Source organism: Xiphias gladius, chromosome 15 (genome assembly GCF_016859285.1).
Source record: "Xiphias gladius isolate SHS-SW01 ecotype Sanya breed wild chromosome 15, ASM1685928v1, whole genome shotgun sequence".
NCBI lineage: Eukaryota > Metazoa > Chordata > Actinopteri > Istiophoriformes > Xiphiidae > Xiphias > Xiphias gladius.
The window spans coordinates 25,109,427-25,129,162 of record NC_053414.1 but is presented as its reverse complement, the minus strand read 5'-3'; the positions used below and the strand labels follow the sequence as shown (position 1 = coordinate 25,129,162).

General features: G+C 44.0%; 1 protein-coding gene across 1 annotated transcript; it reads left to right on the top strand.

The window, feature by feature from the left end:
* Window positions 1-2,061: 2,061 nt before the first annotated feature.
* On the top strand, window positions 2,062-19,611 carry LOC120800793 (girdin-like). Its single transcript, XM_040147153.1, has 29 exons — window positions 2,062-2,148; window positions 2,229-2,320; window positions 3,877-3,982; window positions 5,187-5,256; window positions 5,839-5,897; window positions 6,107-6,190; window positions 6,440-6,580; window positions 6,905-7,083; window positions 8,412-8,493; window positions 9,203-9,361; window positions 9,660-9,806; window positions 9,997-10,141; window positions 10,444-11,121; window positions 11,217-11,425; window positions 11,525-11,719; window positions 12,194-12,324; window positions 12,438-12,576; window positions 12,658-12,831; window positions 13,030-13,191; window positions 13,369-13,646; window positions 13,761-13,904; window positions 14,091-14,277; window positions 14,400-14,545; window positions 14,786-14,878; window positions 15,982-16,193; window positions 17,077-17,157; window positions 17,737-17,973; window positions 18,161-18,229; window positions 18,530-19,611. Exons 1-29 carry the CDS (start codon window positions 2,086-2,088, stop codon window positions 19,609-19,611), a joined length of 5,544 nt encoding a protein of 1,847 aa, XP_040003087.1. The 5' UTR covers window positions 2,062-2,085.
* The last annotated feature ends 125 nt before the right edge of the window (window positions 19,612-19,736 follow it).

Genomic DNA, 19,736 nt, shown 5'->3' with positions numbered 1-19,736 from the left:
GATGAAACGTAGACAGTGGCTGCGTGAACAGACTCTGCCCGCTAGGGGGCAGACAAACTGCAAAACAAGCTGACAGAGAAATACCCGACAAGCTGGGTCAAAGTCCAGTTTTCCTAATCAGCACATTAAAATGAAAAGCTTGGATTTCATTTGACTATCTCAAATAACAATACCGGTGATGGAAGAAATACCTAAGTATGTCACACTCGGGTAAAAGTAGCAAAACGACTTCGTAAAATTCTCAGTGAAAATCTTGCATTCAAGATTTTATCCAAGTAAAAGTATAAAGGTATCATCTGCAAAATGTGCTTAAAAATCTAAAGTAGATGTACTCATTGAAGACCGATATTATTGTATATATCTCATTATAGTAATATTACTGATGCATTAACAGGTGCGCAGCATTTTAATGTCACAGTAGGTGGAGATGGAGCTGGTTTCATATACTGCTGGATACAGCTTCGTCCAAAACAATGCATCCTATATTATACGTTGATCCTATGCTTTGTTTGTGAAATTGTTGCGGAGCTCAGAGTTTCTGAAGTGTAGCGGAGTAAAAGTATAAAGTAACGCCACCTGGACAAAACCAAACCAAACCAAAGTGCGAGCACCTCAGAACTGTACCTGGGTACAGTGACCGAGTCAATGTACGCAGCTGCTCTCCACCACTGAGCGGCACCGACCATCGGCTCCGTTGACTGAGGAGAACCGTGTCCCATTCGGCATTCAGATTTATCGACAACGATTTTCATTTGGAACCAGGTCTTCGGTTTCCCCAAAGAAACCGCTTCGTCGTGGGAGGCTTTTGCATTGCGGCTGTAAGACGCCGTGTGCGTTTAGAAACACCAAGCAGCCATTTGAAACGACGCGGATAGACTAGAGTTATCTGCCGATACCACGCAGGCCGATTAACCGCAGCTACGGGCATTATAGTAAAGTAAGGGCGTCTGCAACAAGCATCTGTGAGAGACCGGGTTCTCACACAGGGTGGTGCTGTAGCACCGCCACAGCCTGCCTCTGGGGCCAAGTTGGACATGATGAGTCCGGAGGTTTTGTTTTCCGAGGGAAGCTCCTCATCACATTTACGGCTACCTGACGAGGACGTGAGGACGCCCTTCACAAGTCTTTTTAAATTTATTCCTTTTTTTTTTTCTTTTTTTTTTTGAAAGCTGAACAAAAACTTTTTGACGCATTCAGAACTTTACTAAAAGTTCTCCTCGCACATGGTCGTCGATCCTATTTTTGTAATCGTTTCTTGAGCAACCAAATGACAGGATCCGCTCAGTGGCTGACGGTGAAGTGTGTGTGTGTGTGTGTGTGTGTGTGTGTCTAGCGTGTTTTGCTTTTGTTGCCCCTGCTGCTGCTGCTGATGATGATGATGATGGGGAGGGGTGGGGGCGCCGTCGTCATGGTAACAGTTTACAGGCAAAAAGATATTTTCAGTTTGCTCCTCTCGCACTTCTGCTGCAGTGGCTTCAAACTACGAATCCAAAGGGAGGGAACATATCATTTTATACGAGGTCAGGTTTTGTTAAGGAAGTAGGAGAAATATGTATCTGGCTAAACGGTGACTTTTTATATTTTTAAAAGTCACTTATACATCAGTGCTAACTCTTCCTGTGTGATGAGCAGGGAAGCTGTTAGGAGGAGGAGGAGGGGGAGGAGGAGGCGGAGGGGTTGGGGAGGGGGGGCGCTGACGGCAGATGCCTTTGCAGCAGAGGACCAAGGAGGATGTGAGTGTGTGTGTGCGGGTGTGTGTGTGTGTGTGTGCGTGTGTGTGTGTGCGGTTTTGCGGGACAAAATGCGGATGGGATTTTGTCTGAACGCTGACATGTCGCCGTTTAAACTGCCAGATCTCACGGGTGCAGCTGCAAGAGGAGTCCGTGGGTGAGAACGCCGCAGTGCCAGGAGGAATTTCTCAACTAGTTTAAATAAGATGGAGGGGACGACTTGAATGGTGCATTTCTGCAAGATGCTCATGCTAATTTCTGAGGAAAGCGTAGCTCCATGGTTGCTGTCAGGCTTTTCCTGATTGAAACAGCTCGGATGTTCTGTTGAGATTTATCACCCACAACCTTGGTAACAATGGAAAGTGGAGTTTTTCTGCCCTGCCTGGATCAGTTCATGCTGAGCCCACTCGTCACTTGGGTAAGTAATGCAGAAAGCTCTGACTTCCTGCCAAAGACCATGATATCAGCCTATCAATCTGTATTCTCTGTGTTATGTAGGTGAAGACATTTGTGCCAAGAGATGGGGGCATGCATTTGGACTTTTCTGAATTACTGGATGGAGTCTTTTTGAATGACATAATGACCCAAATGTAAGTCGTTGCTTTGATTCTAATGAGTCCCCTCATGCCAGCTTTGTTCTTGCAGCTTAGATTTCATTTGCCACATTTCCAGTTGAGGTTGTGAACAGTGTCCAGATGGATAATCAGATTGGTAGCCGGCGTTTTGAAGCTGCTGGCTGTTATTGACTTGAGATAACACCTGTCCCTAAATTATGATTAGAAGTGAGGTTTACGGGGACAAATGTGTGCATGAAGTGTCAGTTGTTGTAAATGGTTTAAATAGAAATCAGCATAATCAAACTAATTCTTTTTCTTTTTTTCCTTTTTTTTGATAATTAGGTATCTTGTCCTCATGCCATTTGTGGCAGGTACTGTTGCTGTTACTGTTAGTATCAAGCGTCTGCTAGAATTCTTATCGGGGCAACAGCAGTACTGGCCTTGTCACTCTGCAGTAATAAAAAGGATCTTTGTAGTCTGCAGCAGTCTTTAAATGCAACTCCCTCGTGACTCACAGGTTAGGGTTTCTCAAAAAATGCTGGAATAAGCGTCAAAGTTATGGAAACACAGTCTACACTGAGGAATGTCAGCTTGGGAAAATCTGCCAAGACATGGGGGACATCATACATACCATCAATATGCTACTTAAGAGATTATGATTTGGTTGCCTTATGTTCTGAGGGAACTACCCTCACCCTTAACAAACATTAACCCATGGTCATCTGGCAGTTTGGCAGAGACGTGAGCAGATAGGAGGAGAGCCCATGGCTTTAGCATTCATGTTGGGATGGAATGACACTACAGATATTACCAGTAGAATCCTTACTGAAACAGTTGTGAAGAAATGATTAAAAAAAAAACAAAAAAAACTGATGACCCAATGTGCTTGTGGATAACACTGTCTAGCCACCCCAAGTCCACAGTATCCGTTCATCCCACTTATCCCCCAGGGTCACAGTAACCAGCTCCAAGGGCCAAACAATGCTGCGTCGAGGGGAGGGGAAGAGGCGGGATAATCTCCTGGATTGGGAGACCCTTTGGGATTAGGGCCTTGTTGCTGCTGTTTAGTGGCACTGGGACACAGATGGGGGGGGGGCGAAAACAGGACAAACAGCGCAGAGATGGAGACAGGCAGACTAAAAATGAGATGCACAGGGCAGCTAGGTAGCATCTCTCTGTCTCCAGGTCTCCTTTCCTGAGCAACAAGCTGAATTCTGATCTATGTAACTGCACTGAGGCCCATGAATTATAGCGTTTTAGCTTCAGTGTGTGACAGTTCGACCCCAGACCACAGTAGGCTCTAACCAACAGCCCAAGAGTCCAGCTAAAGGATTTCTTTCTGGCAGAAAGTCGGATGCCACCCCGTTTGGCTCAAAAACACTCGCGTTTGGTGCTTGAAAAGAATGACATCACACAGGCTAAAGTCAGGAATGAATGGAGACCTCATACATGTTTTCCTGGCGATCTTTGAGCCAAGACTTTTACCAGTTTGCAGCTTCCTCTCACCCCATTACACTGGCAACCATTTGTGTGCTGGCAAATGGCAGAAATGTCAAGTCAAATGCCTTTATGTTGTTTCCCATCTTCAGAAATCCCTCAGCTACACCTCAGGGTGCAAACAAAATGAGCAGGGATCCAAGTCAGAGGATCCAGAACCTGAACTTTCTTGTCCAGCAAATCAAGACATATTATCTGGTGAGTTTTGGACGTTCCTTCTTCTGGTTTCTCAGCCATATAATATGTTATACAATGTATCCAAGCTACAGGCTGCTAAGCTTTCCATCTCTCTTTACATCAGATTATGATGTCGGAACATTTGGTTTAGATTTTTCAATTCTACCTCAACTTTGCATCACGCACACTGGATCAAACATGCACACGCCAGATTGTTGGTAGCACTTATGTCCCAGCAGCTCAACTAGTTCTTCTTAAGATGCATGGCCTAAATATCGGCCATGTTAACATCTGTGTAATCAGCACAGGAGTGAGGCTAGAGCGCAGCGGAGAGACACAGTAAAACTGCAGTCAGAGCCACAGACTGACAGGCAGACAGAGCTTTAGAGTGACACACAAAGTCACGAGATTCATGGGCAGACACCACGGTTGCTAAGCTTTCAGATCTGTTAAGATCACAAGAAAAGTAATCTCACTGAGGCTGGGGCACTCAAGTTCTGTAGAATAGCACCGTCAAGGAATAATGGCTTTTTATTATTCTTGTTTATATAGATTAACTGATGCTATCAAGCAGCGGATCTAGTCAACAGCAGTCGCACATGTTGGTAACTTTTTAGTCATTGTCATTATCACCACAGACACGACTCTCGGTGACCCGATTGTTTCTTGCGTGAGGAAAACTAATTCGTTTCAGGCTCATCTTTGATTCATGCTTTTCCCCATATTAAAATTATTCTTTATAAAAAAGTACTGTCAATGTAGGACGGCTCTTAAACTGCTGTTGTGGGCCATGCATCCCTGACATATATAAATTTAAATATCACTCCAAAAAACAGTTTCCTAATCCGTATTTTCTAACACCTCTAAAGACCAGAGACCTGCTCCCAGACTGCATCAAAGGCTGAATGATGACACCAGCACTTAAACCTACTGTACACACTTCAAAACTGGCCTGCACCAAACAGTTTTGGTGGATTTCACCGCCGCACCAAGGAAACAGGCTCTGACGCCTAGCCATTCAGAGCACTCGCTCATTCGCTGGCTGTGTTTCTATACATGTGTTTAAGCAGCCGCTATGTGCTATACATACATACGCTCCTGTCCTTTCAGGCAGTTTGGCTCAACCCCAAGAAATGTTGTATTCAGTTCAGTTTGGCCAAAATGTGCTTCTCTTCCTTTTTCTAAACCCTTCTCCCACGTTCTTTTCTGTTTCTCTTTTTTCCAGGATAATCTGAGACAGCTAATCATGATTCCTTTGCCAAATGTGTTGCTGCTTGGCAGGACTCCTTACTGTGGTATGTTCTTTTAAAGAAAACTCTGTGTTTCTTATCTCTGTTCTCTACTGGAGCTGCTAAGTCAGGAATATGGTTGGAAATCTGATTAGTCTGTTTGTTGATACTCAATATTCCATGAATTGATTTCCCACAATTTACCTAGGATTAGGAGCTAAACTGAAAATGATATATCGATAACTGGAAAAATATGAAAACAACCTTGGCTAGTATTAATGTCATTGTTTAGGAAACAACAACAGTGTAGACAAGTGCTCATTTTTGTTTCTAAATACAGAGCAATGAAAATCACGTGGCATTTTTCCACAGAAATTGGCCTCCGAGCACTTTAATCTGAAAATGGTTTTAGTACTTCTTCACAGACTGACTGCTTTAGCTCTTTCTGGTAGCGTTTTAATTCAATTGCACTCTATCAGTCTGATAACCACACTGGTTTGTGATGGTAAGGCTTAGGCAAGTGGTGACCCAAATTCACCAGCCAGCGCTCTGGTCAGTTTAAATCCACGCCAGCAGCTCTCGGTACTTCAATCTGATCAATTTTATGTCAGATAACGAATTTTTTTTTTTTTTTTTTACTCCCCACAGAACAAAGTCTGGAGGAAATGAAGAAGCTCTTGCTGTTACTGTTGGGATGTGCAGTCCAGGTAAACACTGACTAACTCTCTGACGTTTAAGATCAGTATATGAACACTTGCTTTATATGTGCAGTATATGGTAGTTTGCGGTAGGACATTGTGTCCGATTAACCCTTTCTCTCTTTTTTTCACGCCTTAAGCTGAAGTTAGAACCAGGCTGCATGAGCTGATTTACTGGAGATCTAAATGTTTCCATAAATGTCCATGTTTATTTTCAGTGTGAGAAGAAAGAGGAATACATCGAGAGGATCCAGACGCTTGACTTTGACACAAAAGCTGCAATAGCTGCACATATTCAGGAGGTATCTGACTTAATATGACATGAGCTTTGAACACCACAGCACTGTCTGGCAGTAAATCACCTTGTGTATAGTTGTGCTGGTGTCTGGGACAAACAAACAACATTGTAGACTGGTTTCACAGCCACCAGAGAGGGTCTAATGACACACAAGGAAGCTAAATATATTACGAGAATTGTGCTGTTGTGTTTTCATCCATATTGCATGATTCTTTCCCCCATTACCCTGACCATCCCTTCCCGTGTTTACCAGTTGACCCACAGTCAGGAGAACGTGCTGGATCTGCAGTGGTTGGAGTCCAGTGAGATGAACCCAGATGAGATGGAGGACATAGCGAGGACCATGGCCACGCACCTCCAACACCTGCTGGACCAGAGGGACACCCATCTGGAGGTACCAATATTTGAAGTTTTTTCTTTTTTTTTTTTTTTAATCATTCATTATAATTGTTAAGTGGGTTTATATTAACTGCATGTTATCTGTGAATTTGGCAACCAAACATATTTTGTACATGAAATTTTGTAATTTGGCTATAAAGTGGCTAAAAAGAATCCATATAAAATAAAGATTTGCTGTGAACATATCTCACCATCACAGTAATGAAGTTTCAAGAAACTACTTTTCTGTTCCGACTGCACAGATGTTTGGAGGAAACTCAGTATGGATTTATATGTAATCTATAACCTGCTGCATTCTTCTTTCCCTTCCTTTCCGCAGACTATAGCAGAGCTGTTGCAGGAAAAGGAAGGTGTGGTTAGCATGCTCAGTAGCCCCTCCAGCCCACAGTCTGGGAGCTACTCTCCCAGCATTCAGCAGCAGCAGGCGGGGTCCCAGCAACATCTGGCGGTGGAGCTGGCTGACTCCAAGGCCAAGATTAGACGACTCAGGCAAGAACTGTGAGTACCAAGTGGACAAAGGAAAAATAATAATTTCAAAAATTAAAAATTACAATATCTGTGTCAATGTTACAGATAAACATTGTCATAAAAGCATCATACAACAAATATGCCAGTGTAAAGGAAAAACTATGAGATCTAAATACAATGGAAATGGCAGGAGATCAAAAATGTAAACAGTTATTTTACCGTCATAATTACATGTAAAATTATAATGAATAAAGAGGAAAAGGTTTTTTTTAAGGATTTAGACCGATGAGTGGAGGATTCACTTGAAAAAACATACCGGCATAGGAGGATCAAGTTAGCTCAAACTGCTGCATATTACACTGATATACATGTAAACCATCAAGCAATATAAAAGAGTGGCAAAATCAGTGTGAATCAATTGATCCGCCTTCTCTAAAATGTCCGAATGCCCATTTTTGTGGCAAACGGTGTTATTTGGGATTATCTAAAGTAAATTCACAGAAATTATGATACATTATAACAAACGTTTTTCAAAACGGTGATTTAGGCAGCAATGTTATGCTAGGCTTCGGTTAAAAAGCTGAGTGATCCACCTTTCTTCCTTGAATTTGTCCTGCAATTCACCTGCAATTCATTTTTTTTGTCCGAAATGCATCATTTTCCCAAATTAGAATAAAACAGCTCACTGGGGGGAGTTGTCTAATCACACAGTAAACTATTGTTGGGTGAAATGTTGTCTCTGGTTATTGGTAAAGAGGTGGCCTGTCCTCTGGGGAACTGCCAGTAGAGAGTGAATGCGAGGCAGAGAGCAAGCGAGAGAGATACTACAGGATAAGAGAAGCCCTGGGGAGTTTGGCCCACATTACTGCTGGCTTGGCAGGATCCATGGCTGCGCACTACTGTTGACCCACATTGGCTCTGCTTTTCTGCGGATGCCTCATGCACACACACGCACACAGACTCCCACACTAACCCTGATCCGATCAAGATCTCAGTTCCATCTTTACCCTCCATCCCCATCTTCTCTGCTGTATTGTCCTGTCCTGCTGGGATGCTCAAATTGACACACTGTTGCCTCTGAGCAAACACAATATCACTTAAAGCATCAAGTATGGCTTGACTTTGCCCTTTTGAATGGCCCTGGTCTTAAACAGCTCTTGAATGTACCTATATACATCTGAATATGCTATTAGATATTCAAACTTGTTCAATGCAAGTTTGTAGGAACAGCAGTAATGAGGGCCTACTAATCGTTTTGATTTAACCATTAAGCAATTAAAATATAGATGTTGTTGCAGGAAAGTAGTAAGTAGTGCACACTAACCTTGCTTGTCTCTCTGCATTGCAAACCCCACCAGAGAGGAAAAGAGTGAACAGATGCTGGACTGCAGACATGATCTGGAGAACATGGAGGCAGAGCTGAAGAGGATCCAGCAGGAGGTTTGAAGAAAGAAAAGACAAAGAATAAATTGCAGCTCCTTCTGATGGTGACACACAGTAACCTCCTGACCGCTCTGCAGATTATACAGATTAATGCACACCATACTTTGCTGCAGAGCGGTGCTTAAGCACAGCAAATTTAAACCTCTGAAATCTGACTCAGAGATACATCCACATCTCATATGGATTTGTCTGAACAGGGGATCTCGATTTGTATTCTCTGTTTCAGCCTTGTGGCTTAGGTTTGCTGCACTAGTTAGCATGGTTCCTAAACCAAATATTCACTGGGAATTAAAGCAGCAATAATCAATGTTTTAGGGAACAGCTTTTTTGCTAAAAATAGCTACTTGGTGCACCTCAAAACGCTGTGAGACTGAACCAAAACAGTAAAGTTGTAAAACCAAAACAAATGAGCTTAAACACACTAAAATGTTCCGCAGAGCAGAGGGGTACTGCGGTCGGGTGATGATTCTCTGTCGTTTCATCACTATGTACAACCCCTAATCACATATATGTAGTCATTTGGTCCAAAGTTAATATAAAAATATTGATTAGTGCATGATATATGATGAGACACACTTGATGAACCCCAGCTAGGTCAAAAATGTTTCCCACAGTACAGACTACTTGAGATTAACATTGCGGAGCTACATTTACTTCAGGTTTAGGGTCTAGCTATAAATCACGCCTCTGTCCTACCATTCACCAGAACTCCCAGCTGCTTGTGGACGCCCGCGCAGCCCGCACCTACCGAGATGAGCTGGACACCCTGAGAGAGAGAGCCATCAAGGCGGACAAGCTGGAGAGTGAAGTGGGACGTTACAGAGAGCAACTGCACAAGATGGAGTACTACAAGGCCAAAGTGGAGGTATATACAGTCCTCCAAATGTTTGACCAGTAAATTTTGAGACATGAATTATGTATGCACAGAACCCAGGAAATCATTAAATACACTGATGCAATGATAACATATTGATGGATTTTTAAATGATTTATTGGATGATAAGGAGTAAGAAGTAATATGTACATTCATTGTTCAGGATAGAAAGGAGGGTTATTATTAGATAAGGACATGAAAAGTGAAGGATGGAGATGAAGACAGTTTGAGTTTGTGGAAGGTAAAACATGTCTGAGAGGTGCTTTTTTTGTGCATGTGTGTAATTCAGGAGCTGAAGGAGGATAACCGGGTGCTACAGGAGACCAAAGAGGTGTTGGAGGATCAGCTGGCAGGCTGGAGGGCACGCTCGGATAAAATCCACCAGCTGGAGAAGCACAGTCTGATGCTGAACGCCCGGGTCCATGACATGGAACAGGTCAGACATCTGTACCCAAGGAGATGTCTTCTTTGTTTAGTTTGTATTAAGCCTCTTCCACAAATGACAACAAAGATAAGTGGTAATATAATTCACTTACATCAAGAACTCAACATTCAACATAATCATCATCTTGTATTTTTATGTGCCTGGACAGGATCTGCGTTGATAATTTGTTTCTTCACTTTAGGAGAGGGAGGCTGACCGGAGGCGCATTGAGGAGTTGCAGGAGGAGAACCTGGCTCTGTGTTTGGCTCAGAGGAGGAGTATGGAGGAGTCTCAACACCTGGGCTGGGAGTTAGAGCAGCTCTCCAAGAACGCTGAGAACTCCCAGGGTAAGAATTGGTGTTAAGGTGAAGTAACAGCACAGTACATTAATGAATGAGATAGGTGGGGTAGATCAGGAGATGGGTATGTAAAGTATGTATGTGTGTGCATGCATGATTGCTTCCATCTATTAGGTATGTTTATCTACTTGAAAGACCCAAAAACCTGGCTAAAAAAAGTTGCCTATTAATGTCTTTGGATGCAGTTTGTACATATTAAAAATGTATCCACAAGGAAAATTCCCCCAAAACCAAACACTTCTCTCCTTCCTTGGACAGAAAGTTAATTGCCACAATGTGTTTGTCTAAAGGCCAGCAAACTCTGAGTGAGGAGGTGAGTGAGAGGACCCGCAGTCGGATGCTGAAGCTGGAGAAGGAGAACCAAAGTCTCCTGAGGACGATAGAGGAACTCAGAGCAGCCTCTATCAGCAACAGCCCACAGCACGAACATAGCCACCACCATGAGCGCGGCCATGTCTGCCAGATGTTCTGTAGCCCCAACAACTGGACCTCATCAACAGACGAGCCCTCAGGGTTACAGACCCCCCGCTCAAATACAGAAAACCACACTAATATATTCCCACTTAGCACAGTACCGCAGCAGATAATGAATGGAGATTCAAACTCCCGTCAGAAACCACAGACAGAAGAGCTGGAGGGAGTCCAGACTGAGATCCTCCTCACAAATACTCCAGACTTTCATATTCAAGAGACAAGACAACTAGAGGACAGAGACATAGGAGACCATTTCAAAGAACTGATGTCTGATATGGAAGTTTTAGAAAATGCTCACAATAGGCTCCATTGTTTTGTGGGAACACGTGATACCTCCCCTGGCTCGAAGAGCAGCAGTCCCTGCCACAACAGCGTCTTCACGTGTCTGCCAACACAGTCCCCCTATGCTAGTAAGCAAACACAGCGGCTGCATGCCAAGTGCAAGGCCCTGGACACAGTTAATCAGCATCTACAGACTTCTCTTGACAACGCTGGTATGAACTGTAGATCAAATAGAAATTAAAGATTCATAATTTGATTAGATAATTACTAATTAATTCATTTTTTCTAACACCCTCCATCTCCCTAGACCGGAAAATTCAGCGTCTGGAGGCAGAGGTTCAGGAGCTGGAGGCAGAGAACCAGAGTCTGCAGGCCACCTTAGAGGAACTTCGGATCTCTGCAAGACGACTCGAGCAACTGGAGACAGAGAAGCAGAGCCTGGAGCAGGAAACTACAGCTCTGGAGAGAGAGAAGAGGCAGCTAGAGAAAGAGAATCGACGTCTCCGCCAGCAGGTTGTTTTCTAGGAGCGAGGTGTCAGTTGCTAACGTAAGGTAAGATGATTTTTCGAAGACTTAGATTGCCTTTGAATAAACGGACTACTTCCTCTGTCTCAGGCTGAAATCCAGGAAGCCAACTTGGACAGCAGTAATGTCTGCATGGCCAGCCTGGAGAGGGAGATGCGTTCTCTAGTAAAGGAGGTGGAGGGTTTAAGGGAGACTGCTGAGAGGGTCAAAGGTCTGGAAAGAGACAACAGGGAACTGACCAAGCAATCTGCTATTGACCAGAGGACCCTGGCCACCCTCAGAGAGGTGAGGGGAGGACGTCCGTGCTGTCTAGCTACCGTGACTGAATAAATAATCTGCCCTGACCTAGCCTGACATTTCACTGATAATGTACCGTTTCCCTCTAGGATTTTTACAGCTGCAGTGTGCACACTGTGTATCACAGCGGTTCTTAGCTGTGGGAGCCAACTTAAAAAACCACAAGCTGGACATAAACATTTATTTTAAAAAAGACAGATAAAAGTAGGTTAAAACATACATAATGGATTTTTTTGCTCAACCCAATCATTGACAGGAACCTAGCCATATGTTTGGAAAGCATTCTTCTATTTTGATTGACAGCTTTCATTCACTTTATGTCCTAATATGAACATGAGCAAAAAGAGCCCTCTCCTAAACAATCAAATTAATTTGGTTCTGGATGTTTCAAGTCCAAAAATGACAAAAATGAAAATAAAATCCCATAAATGGTACATAACAAGGTACACTCTCCATCTTTAGGAGCTGGTGAGCGAGAAGCTGAAGACCCAGCAGAGAGACAATGAACTGGAGAGGCTGACCCATGAGCTTGAGATGAAGGTCCTTATCCAGGACCGTGCACAGCAGGCTGAAAAAGAGACACCAGACAACAGGTGCTTACCTACTGCTCGAAATTGTATCTTTCCATCCTTCAACCTTTGAAGGGAATACAATAACAAATGAGGAAGCTTAGAATGCCAAATTCCTTCTTTCCTCTATGCAGCAGGTTCAAGATGCTGGAGTCAGAGTTGGAGTCATCCCTGAAAAAGTCTCTGCAGATCAAAGAGGACAAGATGGCCACTCTGGAGGATCGTCTGCAGGAATCCTCCACCCTGAACCAGCAGCTACGCCAGGAGCTCAGGACTGTAAGTCACCAGGCACGTTGAAAAAAAATTTTTCATATGTTGTTACAGATCCAACTGTAGTGTCCCCTGTCCATCACACAGGTGAAGCTGACCTATGAGGCGTTGCAGCAGAGGCAAGAAGAGGAGTGGACAGCGTCAAGCTCTACCCCGCCAACAGACACCTCCAAAGCAATGAGGGAATGGCTGCGTGAAAGCCAGGAGGCCACCAAGGAACTGCTGAAGCTCAAAGACCGTCTCATTGACGTGGAGAGGAATGTAAGTCAAAGGCCTCTATTAAAATACATAGGCCAAAGAATGGCCTCTGTAGAACCACAGATTTATAAAATTGTGCTGTTGGTTTTTAATGTTTACTGTTGGCTTAATGTTTATGATAGACCACGCAATCTCCTGAGAGCAAACACAACTCCTCTCCTCTCCTTCTACACCTAATGTATCCTATCTTCTCCTATACAGAATGCGACACTGGAAGCAGAGCGTCAGGCTATGCAGGCCCAGCTGAAGCAACTGGAGAGTCAGTCTGACAGCCTGCAGGCTCAGATCCTCGCCCTACAGAGGCAGGCTGCCTCACTGCAGGAGAACAACACAGCCCTGCAGACACACAACGCTAACCTGCAGGTATCATTACAATACACAGTATTCTCCATAGTAAACTTAACATCACAGCTCCTGAACTCACAAATATTTCTGATATAGTCCCATAAAGTTTTCTGTTAAGCCTCTACACTGACAGGCTTGCTGAAAGCACATGCAAGCCATTTATACTACATAACTGCTAGTCAACCCCTCCTCCAGGTGGAAAAATCTACGCTGAACTCACAGAGCGCTTCCCTCGTGGCCCAGAATGCTCAGCTGCAGCAGCAGCACTTGGGGACGGAAAGTGAGCGGGACAGCGCCATACGGGACCGCGAAGAGTTGCGTGGTGTCCACGAGCAGCTATTACGAGATCACGAGCGGCTGGCTGCTCTGCATGAGCGGCAAGCCATGGAGTATGAGGCCCTGATGGGCAAACATGGCTGTCTGAAAAACGCTCACCGCACACTGGAGCTTGAGCATCGCACACTGCAAGACAGGTGGGGGAGAGAGACAGCCACAATCTAGGCACTATTGATGAACTGTCAACCCACGGGGTACAGTATTCCTGTATTTCATGTGTGTATATGTGTCTGTATTTGGGGTATATTTAGATGTAATAGCCTGCTGCAGCAGCGGGCCAAGCTAGAAGACCTGGAGAAAGCCCTGAGGGAGGAGCAGATGAGGATGGCTCTGGAGAAAGAACAGCACAGGACAACCGCTGCTGAATGTTGCCGGCTCCGAGATGAGAAGGACTGGTGAGGAGGCACACTTAACACACGTCTAGTACATACACACTCGTGGACACCTAACCTAATCATCTTTCAGCAATACACATACTGTGACATACTCTCTCATACTTATTGACACTCCCCTTCACCTTCACATAAACAACACATGCATACACTTTCTCACACTGTCATCACTGTACCTCTGTTTTTAAGGCTGAACCAGACATACCGTCAGCTTCTTAATGACAATGAGTTGCTGACAGCAGATCACAAGCAACTCAAGAGCCAGCTGAACGAGGCCAAGCTGGAGCACACCTGGCTGGAGGCCGACTTCTCCAAGCTCAAGAAGGAGTTTCAGCAGCTGGACATCACCTCCACCAAACTCAGCAACCAGTGTGAGGTATGGACATGCAGCAGGTTATGCCGGTGTGGTAAACTGCTTCATAATCTCTTAACCTTGGTGCAATATTTTCAATTTTCATACATATTACATTTTTGCATGTTTGTCTGTGTGATGTTTAGTTGCTGAGCCAGTTGAAAGGCAACCTGGAGGAAGAGAATCGCCACCTGCTAAGCCAGATCGAGTCCCTGATGATACAGAACCGAACACTGTTGGAGCAGACTATGGAGAGCAAGGATCTGTTTCATGTTGAAGAGCGGCAGTATATGTAAGGAAAATATTGCAAACACCACTACTAGACAATGTAGCATTAAATTGGTTCTCATCTGTTGTTGTCATTTACAGTTTGTTATGGTATTTTGTTAATGAGCTAACCCATTAAGGCTCAGTGTTTGATACGTGCAGCACAAAACAAACACTAAGTATTCAAAAATACCGCAGTACTCAACAGCAGGCCCAAAATGACTGAGGATCTGTGGATTTTCTCTCTCTGCGTGACTCTGTTCAGTGACAAGCTTAATGATTTGAGGAGGCAGAAGGAGAAGCTAGAGGAAAAGATAATGGACCAGTACAAGTTTTACGAACCCTCACCTCCTCGCAGGTAAGTCGCCTATAACAGTGTTAACCACATTTTCTTTTACCATTACTAGTGACTAACTAATACTAATGGCTAACTACGAATGACTGTGGTGTGTCAAATTTTTTCAAATACATTTTGATCACTATCTGTTACTTGAGTAAGTGACAGTGTCAAGTTATGTCATATCTGTTCACATACATTCGAATTCATATACACAGTAATTTGATCAGTCAAGAAATATACATAGTGTAGTCAGTAGTACTGTTAGCTCCATAGTTCTCCATCTTTGTTTAGCAGGACATGCTAACTGGTGGGCAGACTGCCTTTTTGAAACCACATAAACATTTTTTTTTCACTGATCAAGCTGAAACAACCTATAACACAACACTGATATATTAGTGACTTATAAATCTACTTGTTAGCAAACAGTTGCTTATTTACACATCGAGCAGATACACAGCAAAATTAGCATTCATTTGGATTTGTGTTTGTGTCCACCTAATGAATGCAAGTCCAATATTCTCTCTCCTTTTAGCTCTGTTTTGGTCTCCACCAACTCCTGAGGGAAATATTTGGCAGGTTACCTGTTAGATGCTCCACAATGTTAGTCTAACTAGCTAGTTAGCTCGTTAGTTGCTAACTTTGTCTGTCTGCATGCTGAGCAGGTGGGTTTTTATAGCTTTTTCACTGAAAACAGCTGCCTGCTGTGGCTAAAAACAGCGCCATGAGAGTGTTGAGAGTGAACCAAAAAGGTAAAGTTGCGGGTCATAAAACCAGAGCAATGAGCTGCAAGCAGCTGAAATGCTCCATAAAGCTTAGAGGAATTGTGGAGATGGATAATAATTCTGTATTCATATGTGACCACGAGCAACCCCTTTCACAGACACATAGTTATTTGTTATGTTTAGTTGTCCATTGTGAATATAGGATACTGATAATAGTAGCTTTAGGTATCCATTGTTTAATCTGAAGATTAACATTCAGTTGAGCTAGTCTAGCTCACTTCTGCCCAATTCATAATACTTGACCGCCTGATGCCCAGAACTTTATTCTGCAGACCAGCCTGGCTTTGTGTGTCACTCAGTATGGTGTGTCATTCCTCTTGTATATCCGCTCTTCCACAGACGTGGAAACTGGATAACTCTGAAATTGAAGAAGCTTATGAAATCTAGTAGCCGTGAGCATGGACCCGAGCGGCCCACCACACCCACACACTCGGGCGTTACTGAGCCAAACCAGTCCTGTCAAGACAACAGCTCCTTCATTAGCTCAGATGGCTCTGGAGGCTCAGCCTCCACCTCAGCAGGTGATGCCATATCACCCCAGCGTAAAAGCAGTGAGTATGACCTTCGTGAATTCACCAGATCATCCCCCATTGACTTGGCAGAACCAACCTCATCAGAGTACCAAAGTCCTTCACTGCTTCCCTGCTTCAGCCACAGACCATGAAGTAAAATCATTCAAGGCAGGGCACAAAATTCACGAGTGTGGTCATCTACGGTCCAGCCCACAGACAGAGGACAGAGACACATGGGTGAACCGCCACAGTATTTCATCTATGTGTGTAGCTTAATTTAAAGGATAGGCATCTTCCCAAATTTTGATAAGACTACCCTCTCCAGCGCCTTTTTCAAGGAGACGAAAAAACTCAAATACAGTTCATGTATTTTAAAGTAAACCTGTGTCAGCACTTCTATCATACGTAGTAATACCTTCACACAGTAAGTATTAAAAGTTAACAAAAGCTGGAAGTTAATAGCAAAAATTTAATTAATCTTAAAATTGTGCATTTTTTGGTAATTCAACCCTCTATAAACACTTACACACGAAGAGGGAGATCTAAATAATTAAAAAATTAGTATGTCATTAGTGAAGATCCTGTCAGTCTGCAAAACATTTAGAGAAATAATGGAGGTACTGCATTGTAATCAGTGTGTTTCAAAGCAAACATACATTGTGTATGTCGTGTCCAAACTATCATTCTTCCTGATGCATGATGTGTATAAACTTTCCTCAACAGTCCTTAATGTCTTCCCTGTGTCTTCCACTTGTCTTTATGTATTTCTTCACACCCTCCATACCTCCTGATTCCTTTCTTCCGTTGTCTTTTCCTTCCCTTCCTACCCTCATCTTACTTTCTTCTCACTCTGCTTGCATCTATCACCTCCCTCCCATATTCTCTGTCTCCCAATCACGTGGCCGTACTTGCTGTGAAAAAGCCACAGTGAAAGTGTTTCCCCGTATGAGGAACAGGCTGAAGGACAGAGAAAAAGTCAAGTCCATCTTTCGTCGATCCATGTGTAAGAGGGACTGCGGTCCAGTGTCTGTAGCCTTTTATTTAACTCCTAACTTGATTATATTGGAGTCTCTACACTTTATTATTTTCAGCCATCACATTCCATAATGCTAACGTAATACTGGCTTATGTAGGATTCAGCCAGGTCAGCAAGGTCTAAAATTAGCAGTCATATGTTAGTAAGGTGTCCATCCATGCCAACCTCATTTCACCAAACTAACTTAAAATATTTGTTATGATATTACGGATTTAAGTATCATAGCAGTAACTTTGTAGCAAAGTGTCTCTATTTAAAGACAGTCTGGGTTATTTTATTAGAACAACGGAGGTCAAAGAAATACTGCATTGCAGGAGGATAGTGGTGCTGTATGAGCTGGCTCCTGCCCCACCAGCTGTTCTATAGGAACAGCTTTAAACAAATGTTTTAGTCTATTTTATGGTCTGTGGAGAGAGCAAGACATATAAGTCCCCATGTTGTCAACACCACGAAAGTAATACTTCATAACTTCCATTACCAGTTCACCTGTCCACCACCTCCCTCATCCACCTCCCAATTCTTCCATTCCTCGCTCCAACAATGCAGCCCTGAGCAGCTTGGCCTCTCCCTCAGCCCGGTGGGAAGACAGCTCAGAGCAGCTGGAAGGGTCAGAGGCTGATGTGGAAGAGGACAGGGAGGATACACTGACCTCATCCCTAACCACCTCCATTTTGTCCATTCTCCACCTTCATCATCCCACCTCTCTACCATCTGGTTGCCTCCACACCGCCGCCACTGACACCACAGACACTGTTCCAGATGTTTCCGAGCCATGGGTGACAGGTAGAGGCATCCATGAACCAAAGTTTTGCTTGTTGTCATCTTCATTAGTTAGAGTAAAGTGTAGAGGAGAGTAGAACAAATGCAACACTCTCATGTGTTTTTCTTATTTTAAGTGTATAAGCTAGAAGTTTTGAAAAGTGTACATCACATAGAACCATTCAGTTATTTCACATGTTATGCCCCACAGACAGAGGTTCAAATGATAGCGCTGTGCCATTTGGATTTGAGGACGACATCAACGAGCTACAAAATCACGGTAAAGCCCTGTGGATACTCATTTGGAGGATTCAGCAAGCATACAGATGTATTACCAGCTCAGGAATTAGAGTAAATCCATCAAATCACAATCATGACCTTGTTTTTCATTAATCCCTTTGGTGACCAAAGAGGCCAACAACTGTTATAGCAAGACTTGACTCTGCTGCCCCCCACTGGTCATTAACAATATTATGTTGATGAGGCTGATGAGGTTTTCATGACAGAAGTCAAAATGTGTGTATATATATATACGTATATATATATGTAGATCTTTCAAAAACATCATAATCTATTTCAGATTTGAATGGCATCCAGAGTCGAGCCCAAAGTGAGAGCAGCGGGGAGTTCAGCCTGAGTCTGGAAAATGAGCCATGGTCAAATGGCAGCAGCCCTGTCCAGCAGCCCCTATCACGCCGTTCCTCCTCCTCCTACCAGCCACCCAGCGATACCTCCACCCCCCAACACAAGGAGAAAGCTTCCACAATGCCCATTACTAAGAGTCAGAATTCAGATCTCAAGTCTATACCAAAACAGAAAGATCTTGGGCTTTCTCAGGACTTCTGGCTCACAAGGAGTACAAAGAGTGTCCGAAGGGGGTCAAGAGGGAAGGTGACACGTCGCTCATCAGATTCAGGCACAGTCAAAATGAACCCAGGACTGAATGGAATGAATTCTAAATCAAGCTCAAACAAGGCTGACATCACCCGAGTCTCAGCTTGTTCACCGATCACAGTGTTGCATGTTCAGGGGAAGTCATCCTCAATATCTGGCTGCCTCAACTGCTTCTCCACACCTCTGGGGAAAGAGGGGCGACTGAAAGGGCCTAGGTCCCCTGAAAGTCTCCCCCGTGCCAGCAGTGTAATTTCTACAGCGGAGGGCTCATCCCGACGCTCCAGTGTCAACAGCAACTGCAGGGTGACAGTCAAGACTGACTCTCTCAAAGCCCCGGTTTCAGAAGAAAGCAATAATCAGGAGGAAACAGTGGGTCAGAATCAACAACCAGACCCAGACACTAAAAGCAGTAAGCTTGAGCCAGTTCCTCCAGTTAAACCCCCCAGAGACCCAGCAGTTGTTGTTCCCACAGAGCACCCCGTGCAGGAGTCACTTTTTGGCTCCTCAATCACTTTCAACACTGTCTTCTCAAACACGATCTTCAGTGATTCTGTGGTCACGACCACGATTAGTCTGGACACTGCACTTGACAACAACCAGGCCTTCCTCTGTCTGAATCCATCTCAGGTGCAAAACTGTCCAGTTGAGTGCCAGGAGTCCCTACACAGCACACCACAGGCACTGCTCAACGTGGACAATGAGCAGAGTCAAAATGCAGAACATTCAGCTGGGCTGGAAGGGAAGGACAAACCGCTCACAACTGCATGAAGGCAGCTGTCGCGTCACTGAATATTGTGTCACTGAAATACAGCAGGTGGCTGCAAGGCCCCGTTTTATCACATCAACCGAAGCACACAATTTAAGTCTCTGTAACTGAATTCTATTCCACTGAC

What these genes read in the sequence shown, in the direction of transcription:
- LOC120800793 (XM_040147153.1), top strand. Translation starts at nt 2,086, where the DNA reads ATGGAAAGTGGAGTTTTTCTGCCCTGCCTGGATCAGTTCATGCTGAGC. An exon ending in TGGCAGGACTCCTTACTGTG is followed by an intron (nt 5,257 to 5,838) that starts GTATGTTCTTTT and finishes TACTCCCCACAG; the next exon opens with AACAAAGTCTGGAGGAAATG. An exon ending in CTCCGAGATGAGAAGGACTG is followed by an intron (nt 13,905 to 14,090) that starts GTGAGGAGGCAC and finishes TCTGTTTTTAAG; the next exon opens with GCTGAACCAGACATACCGTC.